The 14,889-nt window shown below is 48.9% G+C and overlaps 1 protein-coding gene across 2 annotated transcripts; it reads left to right on the forward strand.

The window, feature by feature from the left end:
• Nucleotides 1–821: 821 nt before the first annotated feature.
• On the forward strand, nucleotides 822–14,759 carry OASL (2'-5'-oligoadenylate synthetase like). 2 transcript variants are annotated; one of them, XM_082699857.1, is made up of 6 exons: nucleotides 822–1,295; nucleotides 4,774–5,056; nucleotides 6,158–6,333; nucleotides 9,325–9,566; nucleotides 11,985–12,132; nucleotides 13,732–14,759. In XM_082699857.1, exons 1-6 carry the CDS (start codon nucleotides 1,098–1,100, stop codon nucleotides 14,230–14,232), a joined length of 1,548 nt encoding a protein of 515 aa, XP_082555983.1. In that variant the 5' UTR covers nucleotides 822–1,097; the 3' UTR covers nucleotides 14,233–14,759. The 2 variants fall into 2 exon arrangements, with proteins under 2 accessions (XP_082555983.1, XP_082555984.1); XM_082699858.1 differs by lacking the exon at nucleotides 9,325–9,566 and having other exon boundaries at nucleotides 828–1,295.
• The last annotated feature ends 130 nt before the right edge of the window (nucleotides 14,760–14,889 follow it).

Raw genomic sequence — 14,889 nt, forward strand, 5'->3', positions numbered from 1 at the left:
AGAACGTAAACCCTCTGCAGGCACGGATTTTTGTCTAGTCCCTGCTGTATCCCCAGCACTGGCTTGGCATATAGTAACTACTCAATATTTATTGAATGAATGAATGATGGCATTCCAATTATTCAACCCTGCCCACCTGTCCAGGAACATCTCTCACCTCTCTCCTCCTTACCCTCTGTGCCAAGGCATATTTGACAACTCAATCCCTGGCACACACCAGGACCATTCGGACTTCTACTTTGCCTGTGGTCTGCCCTCCTCTTCCTCCTGGCCAGATCCGTAATCTTTTAAGGGTCACACTGGACTCTCAGAATCTCTTGCCCCTCTCCCCTACAGCTCTGAGAGCCCCTGGGGACAGGAATCCCATCTTATTTTGTCTTTTTAACACTGTTGGCAGCTAGCAGGTGCCCAACAGGTACTTAATGAGTGAATAATAATATTTGCATTTACTGAGTGCTTTCTGTGCTCAGTGTTCTCACACTTAATCTGGACAACAACCTATGGGGGAGGGTATGATTACTAACCCCTTTTTTATGGGTCAGTTATGGGAGGGTCAGAGAAGTAGAGTGTGGCAAAGGGCAGACCAGAACTGAAAGTCTGTTCTGCCAGACTCTGGATCTTTGGGCTTCCCCCAGCTCACCCTGACCAACCATGAGCAAGTCCCCATCTTTCTGAGCCTCGGGTTCATATGACAATGTGGGGTGACTGGCTGATAGAGAACATCCCACTCTGACCTACTGGGAGCATTGGCTCCTCCAGGGCTAAACTCAGCCAATTTCAGTTTCCAAATGTCATCAAAGGGAAACCAAAGCAGCTGAGAATCGAAACTGATAGCAAAAAGATTAGGCTGGAAGTCAAGCTTGTTAAGGTGGCCCCAGAACTCCCAGCGGGAGGGCCCCTGCTGCAGCAAAGGGTCTCCAAGAAGAGAAACTCAGGTCAGCCCAGTCACCTCCTGGTTTCCTCTCCACTCTGGCCCCTCTACCCCGCAGGGTGCTGGCAGTCAACTGAGGAGGAGCCCCCTTAAAGAAGTGGGCGTGCAGGGAGCCGGATAGCTGTGTGGCTATATATCTGTGCAGCGGCGGTCCTCTGGCTCAGAGATGGCACTGACCAGGGAGCTGTATGCCACCCCTGCCTCCAGGCTGGACTCCTTTGTGGCTCAATGGCTGCAGCCCTACCAGGAGCAGAAAGTGGAGGTTCTGGAGGCTGTGCAGACTGTGCAACAATTCCTGAGAGAAGAGCACTTTGAGGGCGACTGCGGACTGGATGAGAAGGTGCGGGTGCTGAAGGTGCTCAAGGTGAGATTGGTCCCCTCCATCCATAAAGCTAGGGCCTGGCAAAGGCAGCATGAGGGTCCTCATCCCAGAGGATGCTGGGAGCCTCTTGCATCATTATCCTTAGCCCACGCGGCTGACATGTCAGGGCATCCCACTGAGCTGCCTGCACCCTACCCTGCTTCTGTCTTGAGCAGAACAGGTCTGGTAAGGAAACTCATGACAATAGTTCACTTTTCTGGAATGCACTAGCCTAATCCCTTACAATACACGAGCTCTAATTCATGCACCCTTTGAGGTATACACGATTCTTTTCCCATTTTACAGATGAGCAAAATGGAGGTTCGGACCCTTAAGATTCATAATGACTAAATGCAATGCAAGGTCTCTGATTGGATCCTGGTGTGAATAGACCATCCATAAAATACAGTTTGGGGACAAGTAGGGAAATTTTAATATGGCCTGAATATTAGATAATAGAGGCATTGTTGATTGTTTAGGTATAATCCTTTTGTGGTTATGGGCCAGGAGGAAGTGCTCTTTTTGGTTGGATACAAATGCTAAAGCAGGAGTGCCTGGGTGGCTCAGATGGTTAAGCATCTGTGTTTAAAAGCTCAGGTTATGGGACGCCTGGGTGGCTCAGTTGGTTAAGCGGCTGCCTTCAGCTCAGGTCATGATCCCAGCGTCCTGGGATCGAGTCCCACATTGGGCTCCTTGCTCCGCAGGGAGCCTGCTTCTCCCTCTGACTCTGCCTTCCACTCTGTCTGCCTGTGCTCGCTCTCTCTCTGACAATAAATAAATAATCTTTAAAAAAAAAAAAAAAGCTCAGGTTATGATATCGGGGTCCTGGGATTTGAGGCCTTTATCGGGCTCCCTGCCAGTGGAGAATCTGCTTCTGCCTCTACCCTTGCTTGTGCTCTCTCTCTCTCTCTCTTACACTCAAATGAATAAATAAAATCTTTTTTAAAAATGCTAAAGTATTCAGAGACAAAGTTCCTCAGTATTTGTAATTGCTCTAACAAGGTTTTAATGCAGCAAATGTGGCAAGGAGTTTAGATTGCTAGAACTAACTGCCTGGATATGTGAGTGCTTATTGGAGTCTCTTCCTACTTTTCTGTTGTAAGTTTTTGATTAGACGTTTTCTTTAGTGGAAGCTCAGAGAGGTAAGGTGACTTGTCCAAGGTCACACAGCTCATGGGGGAACTGGGATTTGAACCAGGATCTATCTATTCCACAGCCGGTGCTCTAGGCCAACCCCACTGATTTTTCTCCCCATGCCCTTCCTTCAGCTGCTTCTTGTCCTAGCTAGAATCAAGATTCAAGGGGGTCAAACCTGGAAAGGCCCTGGAGAATCAGTCTCAGCCAACCCTTTGTTTAAACATTAAGGAAACTGAAGCACAGAGATGGTGAGAGATGTCTCAGGTTCACACAGTGAGCTAGTGGCAAAGGCAGGACTAGAATTAGGGTGCCTGACCCCAGCCTAGGGCTCTAGTTCTCACCTCAGTAAAGGATTTAGAAATCTTGGGTCCCCAGCCCTTCCTTACACCCATCTCCAGCACCTAGAGCCTGAGGCCACAGGATTTAGACAGACCACGGTTTGACTCTTGGCTTCCTTTCCTTTCCTTCTTAGACTCCTCTTATCTCTCATACCTACTGTCTCATCATCATCATCACCAGTTTCCTCCTTGTCCAGCAAAAGCCTCATCAATGTAAACTAAGAGATAAGCACATGGTAAATGCACCAAAACAAAAGCGCCGTTATAAATTCTTGCTCTGAGTCAGGCAGACACCCCCAGCCTGCCCCACCCCTGACAATCTTGAGGGTGAAGTGGATGAAAGGGGGGGGTAGTCTGGAGACCAACTGAATGAGTTTTGATGACATGAAGTGGAATTTACCCAGCCCTCAAATTCTCCCTGGAGACCCGAGCCACTTCCCCCTCCCACCAAAACCATAAAATAAGAGTGATACCCCCAAAGCAATGGTAGAGGAGAAATAATGCTTTATGCACGTTCTAAACCCTCTTCCCACCCCCACAAAAATCTGGAGCTTGGTTGGTTCACATGAATGAATGCTCGAATGAGTTGGGTTTAAGAAGACTCGGACTGGAGTAAGTCACGAAGCTTGTTCAAGAATGTCCTTTAGTCTCCACCTGGGTCTTCATTGCAAAAGGCAGGAAGTCTGGGCATAGCTTTCAAGGGAATGTGCCCTTCATCCGCACACAGGGTTCCATCCCCAGCAGAAATGTTGGATCTCAATGAAGGTGCAGAAAGAGAATGCAAAAAAAAAAAAAAAAAAAAAAAAAAAAAAAGGAGGAAGAAAAGATGGCAGACTTCTCCTCAGAACTAGGGCCTTGGGGCACAGAGACTTGGGGCACAGGGAAGAAAGAAGTAGAACACCTTGTCAGAACACCTTGTCTTCTGACCCTTTAACTGACCATGACTATGACTCCTGGCCATGAATCCACTGTCTCAGCTTTCTCATCTGTACACTGGGGACAATTACTGGGGTGACTAGTCCCCACCCCAGTCAGTGGGTGTTAAGATTAAATAAAAGATACCATGGGCATAAAGGACCTTCCATGGTGCCAGACACCGTGAAGGTTCAACCCATGACAGTTGCATTACAATCAATCTGTCGTGATTCCACTTGCCAGAAGAGGTAATCACCCTCAGGTCTGAGGGATCTCCCAGCCTGTGGTGAGAAAGACAGGAGGCCAGATATTTGTAGGGCTTTGTATACCAGAGGCAGGAGGGGCTGGAGAGCAGGTCTAGACTCTCAGAACATCAAATAGATTGCTTCCAAATCATCCGGCTCAGGCTCCTTCCATCCAGATGGGGAAACTGAATCCCAGGTAGAGAAGGGATGATCTGAGTCAAAACGAGACAAAGAAGAGGATGAGGGCTATATGGCTGACTTCCTGCATGCCGGGCCCATGGCAAGCCCCCCACACACACACACCTTCTCTTATCTAATCCTCCCAGGAACCCATGACTCACATTCCACGATTACTCTCATTTTGCAGACGATGAATTAGGGTTCACATTTAGGGACCAGAGATGAGAAACAAGTGCAGGAGTCAAGGTCAAAGTCAGGCTGCCCCTTGGCTCTTACCCACCAGGCAATCCTGCTCCCAACTTTTTAATATCATGAAAGGCTCAGATGCCCAAATGCTCAGAATACCCTGGGGAGTAGGCCTCAGTGGTCTCTTGGAGGAGGCACCACTCTGCAGCTTAGAACACCCCATCTCAGCAGCAAAACAATGTCTGGGCTCTGGAGTCAGGCTGCCTGGGTTCAAACCCTGGCTCTGCTGTGTACTCTGTGACCCTGAGCGAGTGACTTCTCTTGAAATCTCAGTTTTCTCGCCTGTAAGAGGGGATGTTGGTACTACCCGCCCACACTTCTGGGCTGTGGGGAGCCTTGGATATGGGATAATTCACGTAAGGAGCACCAGGGACTGCCTGGCACAGGCAGTGGCAGATGACAGGGTTCTGTGTTCCGCAGGTAGGCTCCTTCGGGAATGGCACAGCAGTCAGGAACAACTTGGAGGTAGAACTGGTGGTGTTCCTGAGCTGTTTCCACAGCTTCCAGCAAGAGGCCAAGCACCACCAAGACATTCTGAGTCTGATATGGAAGAAGCTGTTGTGTTGCCAGGATCTGCTGGCCCTTGGGCTCAAGGACGTGGAAATCACCCAGGGAGACCCCAATGCTCTTGTCTTCACCATTGAGACCAGGAGGACAGCAGAGCCCATCACTGTCACCATCGTGCCTGCCTATAGGGCCCTGGGTAAGGGGGAGGGGAAGCCCATCAGATGCACACACCTGCCATCTCAGGGAGACCTGAACTCTCACACCTCTCATTCACAGCCAGCTGCAGACACCTGCAATCATCTGTTCAACCTACATCCTGAGCTGGGGGCTCAGTTGGGGCTGGCCCAACTCAGGCCATTGTGTTGATCAGCTTGGGAAACAATTACCAAAGAATCCTATGGATAAATACATGATTGCAAGAGGAGATGAGAGCGGCAGAGGGGAAGGCGTTAGAAGCAGAAGCTGGGGTCCTCCTGTAGCATTTATCACGGGTGCCAGGGCTTGTCCTTGTTTGGGCTTTTCCCGAAGCAGACCCTAAGACAAAGATGTGAGGATAAGCAGTCCTGGGAACTGCTGAGAGGAAAGTAGGGGAGAGGGATAGGGAAGGGAGGAAGCATCACAAAGTCACCAAATGAGCCTCTGGCTTCGTGCCCCTGGAGAACTCTAGGGGACAGCACAGAGTACCCCTCAACCAAATACAGCGTGGGATGTTTATTCCCCAACTTACCATCACCCTTGTCTGCGTTTGTCCTCAGGCGAAGAGTCCTGGGGTTGGAGTAAACAGTATCAGCTACAACCCCAGGTGAATCAGGTTTCATCCAGATGGGTGGCTGCTAGGATCCACCTTGTAGGGACGGTGTCAGAAATGGGGTCCCACCTGGGCAAGAACAAGAGTGCCGGGATGCATTAGTGATGGCTGCCGTGGAAGCACACCCTTCTGCAAATGCCCTTGAGGCCGCCAGCTCTCTTATCTGACCCTGGTTCTCGATTCTGGTGTCAGGAGGTTGGAATCAGTCACTGAGAAAGAAATCCCAAGCAGACATCAAGGGGACCTGGCGGGTTGGGACCTCGAGAGAGAATAACAGTCTTTGAGTGGTCTGAAGAATGGCAAGCCCACTTTTGGTTCTCCAGAAGGACAATCAAGCAAGGCAAACCTTGATTCTCTTGGGCCTTGAGGAGTCCAGTTTCCCTGGGGAGACACTCCAGGGAAATTAGCAGGCTCAACCCTTTCCTCCCCACTTAACAACCTGGGGTTTCCTAAATCCCGGCTCTCTACCTTTGCTCCCTCTCACCCCAGGGCCTTCTGTTTCCAACACTCAGCCACATCCTGAGGTCTATGTGAGTCTGATTGAGGCCCAGGGTTACCCTGGATATTTCTCCCCATCCTTCAGCGAGCTGCAGAGAAACTTCGTGAAATATCGGCCAACCAAGCTGAAGAGCCTCCTCCGGCTAGTAAAGCACTGGTACCTGCAGGTGAGGAGGCTGCCAGGATGGGGGCACAATAGGGGGAGCCTGTAGAGGGCAGGGAAGAGGAGGCGGGGCCTGCATCAAGGTGGGGGGTAGTAGTGGGGAAGGGGGGGAAATGCTAATCTTTTAAACTGTAAGTTGAAATAGTGATGAAGGTGGAGGAGGAGGAGGAGGAACAGAAGGAAGGAGAAAAGCAAGGAATATACAATATTTTCCAGGACACAAGTGTTTGCGACACCCCAGTTTCAGTCGATACTGGCTAACACTGACTACTTTGAGTTCTCCAGATGTTAGTTAATCTCAGCTAGTTAAGGACGAACAGAAGGAAAGTTTCTGTTAATTGCACCAGTTTCCCCCACAAATACCCGTGTTCCTGTCATGGTCATTACCGAGTGAATATATCTGCAACAGCCAATTTTTAGATTTCACAGATGCTGGCTTGCATGGTACCAGGTACATTTCAAAATATCTCCATGAATAAAGTCAACTAAACTTGTGAAAGGAAGACTCAGAAACAAACCCAAAGTTAGAAAGGGTGGAAGAAAGATGCTTTCTTGTATATATTAAAATACACACACGCAAACACACACACACATACACACACCCCTGGGTAACCCAATCATTCAGGGTCCTGGGGTTAAGCCCCACATAGAGCCCCACACTCAGTGGGGAGTCTGCTTGAGGATTTTCTCTCTCACGCTCTCCCTCTGCTCCTCCCCCCACTCACTCGCTTTCTGTCTCTCTAAAATAAATAAAAAAACAGAATCAGAAAATTTCCAAGGTTAGTAAGTTTACAGTTACTCTGTTTATTGGGGGTGGGGGTGAGGGATGGTGAAGCCATTTTCTTCTTACACGATTATCAAGTCAACCAAGGTTGTGGTACATCTTCCGTCATCAGAATGCCCAAAGCCAAGAACAAAGTTGGTTTGCTGTTTAGTCAGTCACTTACAGGAAACGCAAGGTTTTGTGGCTTTGGAGAACTAGAACTCCGCAGAAAGATTCATTTTTTTGCTGTCTAAGAATGCAAAGTGCTTTCTTCCTACATATGATATGCCCTTTTTTCTGGTAATGTCCAGAGAGTATATCAGCTTTGCTTCTAGAAGCCTCCCTTCTGTTTTTGTTCGAGTCTCCTCCTTAAAACAAGGATTTGATTGCATATGGTTTCTCTTTCTTTTTAAAAAAGATTTATTTATTTGAGAGAAAGGGAGAGAGAGTGCATGCACCTGGTTGGGGGGGGGGGGGGTGCAGAGGGAAAGAATCTCAAACAGATCCCTGCTGAGTGCAGAGTCCCCTGTGGAGCTCAGCCTCAGGACCCTGAGGTCACAACCTGAGCCAAAATCAAGAGTCGGCCACTGAACCCACTGACCTACACAGACGCCCCTAGAAAGATTCTTTAGACAGGAAGTGACTGGTATCAGGTAAGATGCTTTCTTTTGCAAGTAGGAGAAAAACCAACTTAAACTGACTTAAACAGGGGCGCCTGGGTGGCTCAGTGGGTTAAGCCTCTGCCTTTGGGACATGATCTCAGGGTCCTAGGATCGAGCCCTGTATTAGGCTCTCTGCTTAGCAGGGAGCCTGCTTCCCGCTCTCTCTCTGCTTGCCTCTCTGCCTACTTGTGATCTCTCTGTCAAATAAATAAAATCTTAAAAAAAAAAAAAAAACCTGACTTAAACAATAAGGACAATTATCAGCTCGTAACAGGATTCACCCTGGCGTTGAGGGGAGTGGTAATCCCATCCAAACAGTGTAGGTACTATACAACGGAGAAGAGAGAAATGCTTCCTAGAGCTTTCTGTGTTCCCCCACAGAATCTCGGCTATTGCCAAGATCTGTAGAAACTTCCCTGTTGGGTTGGTGGCTCCGGGAATGCAGGAGGAACAATAGAAATGACCGCCGGGGCCGCCATCTTCCAGCCCCCTCCCCCACCTTCCTCAACCCTTGATTCTCCCACCAAAAGGCTGTATGCCCAGGTCACATCTCCGTAGATAACCTGATACCTATGCAGGAAACAGAAGTATCAGGACCCCCCACCCCATACCCTCTGATCACCAAACACCCTATCATATATGGATGTGAGCCCATGCCCTGCCTTGGCCTGATAAAAGATCCCCACCAACTCCGACCCAGTGCGACTTCCCCGACTCCCCTTTCCAGAGTCGCGGAACCTCGCCCGAGGGTGCTCACCTCCTCCCAGCGCGACTTTCCTGGCTCCCCTTCTCCTGAGCCCTGAAACTTCGCCAGAGTGCCTTTAATAAATCTTGCCTTTTGCCTTCCTGGTGTCGTATTTATCTCGCCTATAAAATCTTACATTTCCATCCCTCTTTTTCTATCAGCAAAGACTTTTCTTTAAAGGAAATCTTTCAGAAGAAGCCTAGTACAGTAAAATAGAAATGCAGTTGCTTAGGCTCAGATCTAGAGCCCAACACATTCACTCTTTGGGACACCTCTTCCTAAGTCCATTCCAGGAGTTACATGGGGCACTTGGCTGGCTCAGTCAGTGTCATATACAATTCTTGATCTTGAAGTTGAGGCTTGGAGCCAGAGATTGCAGAGATTGCTTAAAACTAAAATATTTTTTAAAGTTTTATTTATCTATTTGACAGAGATCACAAGTAGGCAGAGAGACAGGCAGAGAGAGAGGGGGACACAGGCTCCCTGCTGAGCAGAGAGCCTGATGCGGGGCTCCATCCCAGCACCCTGGGATCATGACCTGAGCTGAAGACAGTGGCTCTAACCCACGGAGCTACCCAGGTGCCCCAAAACTAAAATCTTAAAAAAAAAAAAAAAGGAATAGTTTGAAATCCACTGGACCAACTGAGCCCCTTAATTCTGAAACAGGGAAACCATTTAGGGCCAGAGTGGGAAAGCGATTGGCCAAGATTACACAGCCAGTAGGTGGCAAAGCTGAGACAAGAAGTTGGAGTTGCCAGTTTCTGGTCCATCTAGAGTGATCCTGACACAAGATCTTGGGGTCTTTCCTGTCTCTTTCAACAACAGTACGTGAAAGCCAAGTGCCCCAGGGCCACGCTGCCCCCTGACTATGCCCTCGAGCTGCTGACCATCTACGCCTGGGAGATGGGTACTCAGGAAAATGAGAATTTCAGGCTGGATAAAGGCTTCACCTCAGTGATGGAACTACTCCAGGAGTTTAAGTTCCTCTGCATCTACTGGACCAAGTACTACACATTCCAGAACCCAGTCATCAAGGATTTTGTCAGAAAACAGCTCAAAAGAGACAGGTACTGGGCCCCTGCGTGTCTGCCACATCTCAGAGAACAGAAAGGAGAGAGGCAAAGGCAGTGTCGCATTGAATGGGAGGGCTGCTTTATCAGGCACTAAAATCACACTGACATCTCAAACCTTTCAAAATGCCCCGGTGGGCAGAGGGGCTGTAAGCCTTCTCCTTGTGCCTCAAGGAACCCCACCCTACTTAGCTCTCTTGCTTCCAAAAGACCATTTCAGGGCATTCTAGCAACAGCATGGAAATGTGGAAAGAATCGCGGGCAGCCGGGTTTCATCCCAGTTCTGGCTTTTTCTCACCGCTGTGAGCCTCAGCATCTCCTCTGTAAAGTGGCATCTACAATGCAGGCTACTGTAAGGGTTGGGGAAATACCTAAAGGGCCCATGCGGTCTGGTCTATGGTAGATGCCAGAGAGGTGTTCACTCTCATGGCGCATGTAGCTCTACAAAGCACCAGCACCCATCCCTAACCCCGGGATTGTCACCGTTTATGTGAAGGCTGGCTCAGCCTCCAGCCTTTGCCTGGGGCTTTCAGCCTCCCCCAGTGGCCCGTGGAGGCTGGTGGATAAACACCCCAGCTCCCTCCCATCCCAGATGGAAGGACTCTCTTAGGGTCACGTGTGCTACATTGTTTCCCAGAGTCCCTGTGCTGGGACTAACCTCCAGTTGCGCACAGTGGGAATCACCTCAATACAAACCCTTCATCGGTGTCCTTCCCTTCCTGAATCACTCTCCCACTCCCGACTGGGGCTTCCTGGCCTGTCCTTCCAAATCAACCATGGGCACTCACATTCTTCTCCTGGGATCTGCTTTTGGAGAAACCCAGCCTGAGACAACTCTTTATATTAGAAGCTCTAGGTCAGTGCGAGCAATATCCCAAGAATGTTTATTGTTCCCTTATGTGAATGTTGGGTCCCTTTAAAAAAAAAAAAAAAATACAAGGAAGTAAAACCCAGTCTCCTGATGAAAAGAGGATTCATTCTAAGGATGCCCAGAAATTTGAGGTTAGGAAACCATCAGGACCTGAGGCAAACCTACAGACACCCTCTTTCTCTGCCACTCCCTCTCATGGTCCACATGCCGTCTCTTCCTCTGACAACCTCTGCTTTTTTCCCCATACCTGCTCTACTCCCCTCTTACTTCCATGTGATGAGGGACCTCCCTTATCCTTGGTCCAAACCCCAGAAGGAACCAGTCTATTCACTGGGCCCAAACCCTACATGTCAGGTCACCTGGTGGATCACTTTGGGTCAGGTGATCTTACCCTGTAGGGAAGCCTGGCACTGCTCCCTAGTTCAGGCAGGGCTGTTTTGGGGTGCAGGGATGTTGGGGGTAGCAAACATAGATCCTGTGGTGTCCAGCACCCTCCCATAGCACACTGTCACATTCTGTCATAGATGAAGTCACAGCTCCCTCCTTAGCCAAAAGCTCCTGGAGGGCAAGAGCCAGAACTTAATCATGGGCTTGGCATCTGACCCATGTGCTCAACCCAAGCCATCTAAGGAGACTGTTAGACCCTCTTTGAGCCAATATTCGCTAAGTATTCATTCACCATTTATACAGAAGAGAGATGCTTGGGGGCAGCCCAACCTCTTCTCTGTTGAACCAGAGCAAAGGGATAGGAACACCCATCTGCTGACAGTAAGAACTTAGAGAAGTCTGGGCCTCAGTTTTCTCATCTGTGAAATGGGGATATATAACAGCAATTAAATAGTCTCACCCCGGGGGACTCAATTAGGTAAGCAGCCGACTCTTGATTTCAGCTTGGGTCATGATCTCAAGGTCCTGTGATGGAGCCCCACACCAGGCCACCCCACTCAGCAGGAGTCTGCTTGTCTTCCTCTCCCTCTGCCCCTCCCCCGGCTCATGCATTTTGCGTGCTCTCTCTATCTCTCTCTCTTAAGTAAATAAATCTTAAGGAAAAAAAAGAAAGAAAGAAAGAAACCGATAGTCTAATAGTCTTTCCCTCCTAGAACTGTTATAAGGATTAAAATAGGTTAATTCCCATAGGGCTTGACCGAGTGCCTCAGTAACTCTCAGTGGTTATTGCTGATGGTGTTTCTTTATCCAAAGCAATTCAGCAGCCCTAGCCTCAAACTTACCTACGTAGTAAGTTTGCTCAGCAAAACAAAAGCTCTGATCTTAAGAGGCCCACCAGCCCGAGCCGGCCTCTGTTCTTGCTACAGCATACCTTTGGGGATCTCAACACTCCACACCCTAAAAAGGACTTCTTGGAAATATAATCAACCCTGATCTGTTCCTCTCCAGTGATGTTCCCGGACCCTTTGGGACCAATGGCCCCCCCAGGCTCCACACCCAGCACATGCTCAGTGGTTTTGATTAGATGATGCCTTGAACAGGCTTCTTTCTGGCCTGCAGACCAGAAAAAGCCTGGGAACCCTCTCCCTGTGCTGCAGGCCCATCATCTTGGATCCAGCCGATCCCACCCACAATGTGGCAGAAGGATACAGATGGGACATAGTCGCGGAGAGGGCCTCCCAGTGCCTGAAACAGAACTGTTGCTATGACAACAAGGAGAACCCAGTCCCCAGCTGGAATGTGAAGGTAATGGCTCTTCTGTGGGGCTGTCAGGGGCTTGAAGCTCAGAAGGAGGTAACTGCGGAGAATTTACCTATTTACTTACTTTCTGTGTCGATGGCACCAACAAGGCTTTTGGCACCCGGCAGCTCTGTTTAGTTGGGAACATTTTTCAACCTGCTGAGCCTCAGATTGCTTCCTTTAATTTCATGTTCTCTTTTTCTTTCTCTTTGCCATAACCGGAAGAGAAAGCTGTCATGCTCCCGATCACTGTGGGCAGGAATTGAGGCCACGCGAGTGAATTCAGCAGCTGTTTTGTGCCAGCACTTGGGGCTGGTGGGGACAACAGTGGGGTAGAAATCAAACATGGCTCCTACTCTCAAAGAACTCACTGGATTTGGGTGGGAAGCAAGCCCATGAAAACAACCTTGCACAAAACTGCTGGAAAGAAAAGAACTGAGAGGGAAGTTACTCAATGAACAAAAAATGCCAAGTAATATTATTATGCAATGGCAAACCTGCTGTACAGGCAAAGATCATAATAATCACTTTGATTCTATTCCTCTTGTACTTAATAACTTGCCAAGCACTTGTCCCGGGACAAATCTGTAAAATAGAGAGGTCAAACATTATTATCACTATCTTGAACACTGTTATCCCCATTTTACAGATGAAGAAACTGAGACTCAGAGAGGTTAAGTGAATTAACCAACATCACACTGCTAGGAGCAGAGCCAGGATTTATGCCCAGGTCTTTGTGGGGGTCACCAGCCAAGTGAGGCCCACAGACAGACTGAATCTATATGCCTCTGGATTTTTCTGGAGTATAAAAATCATTTTGCAAAGATGTTTAATCTTGAAAATCAGAGGACGTGGGGATTCTGGGCCTATATTCCTTCTTAAAAAGATCAGCTAGCAGTCCAGCCCCACCCAGCGCCTGCCAGGTGCTGTTCTCCAGCCACTGGGGACTCTCAGAACCTTGAGCATGACTTCCAGTGGTGGTGAAGAACAGACTTTGGAGTCTGACCTTGGTTAAAATACCTGCTATGTTCCTCACTACCTCTGTGATGGTCACTAAGTCACTTAACCCTACTCAACCACAGTTTCCTCATCTGTACAAGGGGATGATAGGAACCAACTTCATGAGGCTGCTGTTGTACAAGACCCGGACTGGATCCTAGCCAAATAACCCAGTGGCACTCAGAGACCTTGGAGGATCCAAGGTTTATTTAATGCCAGAGGGCTCAGAGGAGAGTAATCTCTCAAGGTCTGAGCCCGGAGCACAAAGGGGGCACTTTATACACTTTTACTTCTGTACTGTGCCACTCTTGCAGCCACTGCCAGTGGGAGAGGGGAAAAACCCGGAATGGCCCTGGGATTGGGACTGGGATCTCCTGCTGGATTGGTTGGCCACGTTAGAACACAGATTTCCCTTATCACTGTGAAAATAAAACGCATTCAGAAGAGTGCAGGCACCCAGCACAGGGCCTAGGAGGTGGTTGGCACAGCCCAAGTGTGTTGCTACTACTGCTGCTGTTGGAAACTTAGAAACAGGTAAGGAGAACTTCTGCATGTCAGGCAGAGGAGCGTGGAACTGACCCCCTCTCCCTCTTCTCTCCCTTCCAGAGGACACGAGACATCCAAGTGACAGTGGGACAGTGGGGTTACTCAGATTTGATTCTTACGGTGAACCCTTATGAGCCCATAAGGAAGATCCAAGAGAAGATCTGGGAGAGCCAGGGGACCTTGGCCCTGAAGCGTCTGTCCTTCCAGGAGCCTGGTGGCAAGCGACAGCTTCTCAGTAACCAGTGCTCCTTGGCCTATTACGGCATCTTCTCCAACATTCGTCTCTGTCTGGTGGAGGCCACCTCCCACGAGATCCAAGTATTTGTGAAGAATCCTGATGGGGGGAGCCATGCCTATGGCATTGATCCCAAAAGCTTCATCCTAGGCCTGAAGCACCAGATTGAAGACCAGCAGGGGCTGCCCAGAAAAAAGCAGCAGCTGCAGTTCCAAGGTCAAGTTCTGCAGGATTGGTCATCTTTGTGCAGCTATGGGATCCAGGACGGTGACACCCTTATCCTCTCCAAGAAGAAAGCTGAAAGCTTTCCATTTCTGCCCCACTAATCTGGGACTCAGCATATCAGCCACTTCCTCCAGCTCTCACCTGGGGAGATGCCATGTCTTCACCAGCTTTGTAAATAGTTAGCTTAGCCCTGCAAGTGGGGGAATGAGGAGGGATGTGAGACATTTCGTATACAATGGACAATGGCCAGACCACATATGACGATAGGATTCTGACCCACACAACCTCTGCAGTCCCCAGCCCAGGAAGCCAAACCACCACCTTCGCAGCAATCTACCCCAGTCATCAGGACTTGGTCACTAACTGCCTAATTCCACTGCACTTCCAACATAGAGCCAACCAGAAAAAGGCAAATAAGTTCCCTAACCAATCACAGAGGACAGCCTGCTTCTAGTTAGCCACCTACTGCTTCCCCATGCCAACAGCTTCAATCAAGAAGTGAAGAGAAACCTCCTCTTTTTTCCACTATAAAGCTTTCTCTGTCTTGGAGTCTCTGCCAATTTGCAGGGAACAGTGGCTGGCTCCCTTATAATAGAAAGCTAGAAATAAATAACCTTTGTTTAATCTCTTTTTGGGTGTTCTTCATCTCTTTCCACACATGCTAACATCTGGGACAGTGAGTATGATGAAGTGTAAAACAATTCTCTCAACTCCTGATGCACACACACAAATGGTCTGTAATAGTCCAAAGGCTTTTG

The sequence above is a fragment of the Mustela nivalis genome (assembly GCF_964662115.1).
Source record: "Mustela nivalis genome assembly, chromosome: 14".
NCBI classification, from domain to species: Eukaryota; Metazoa; Chordata; class Mammalia; order Carnivora; family Mustelidae; genus Mustela; species Mustela nivalis.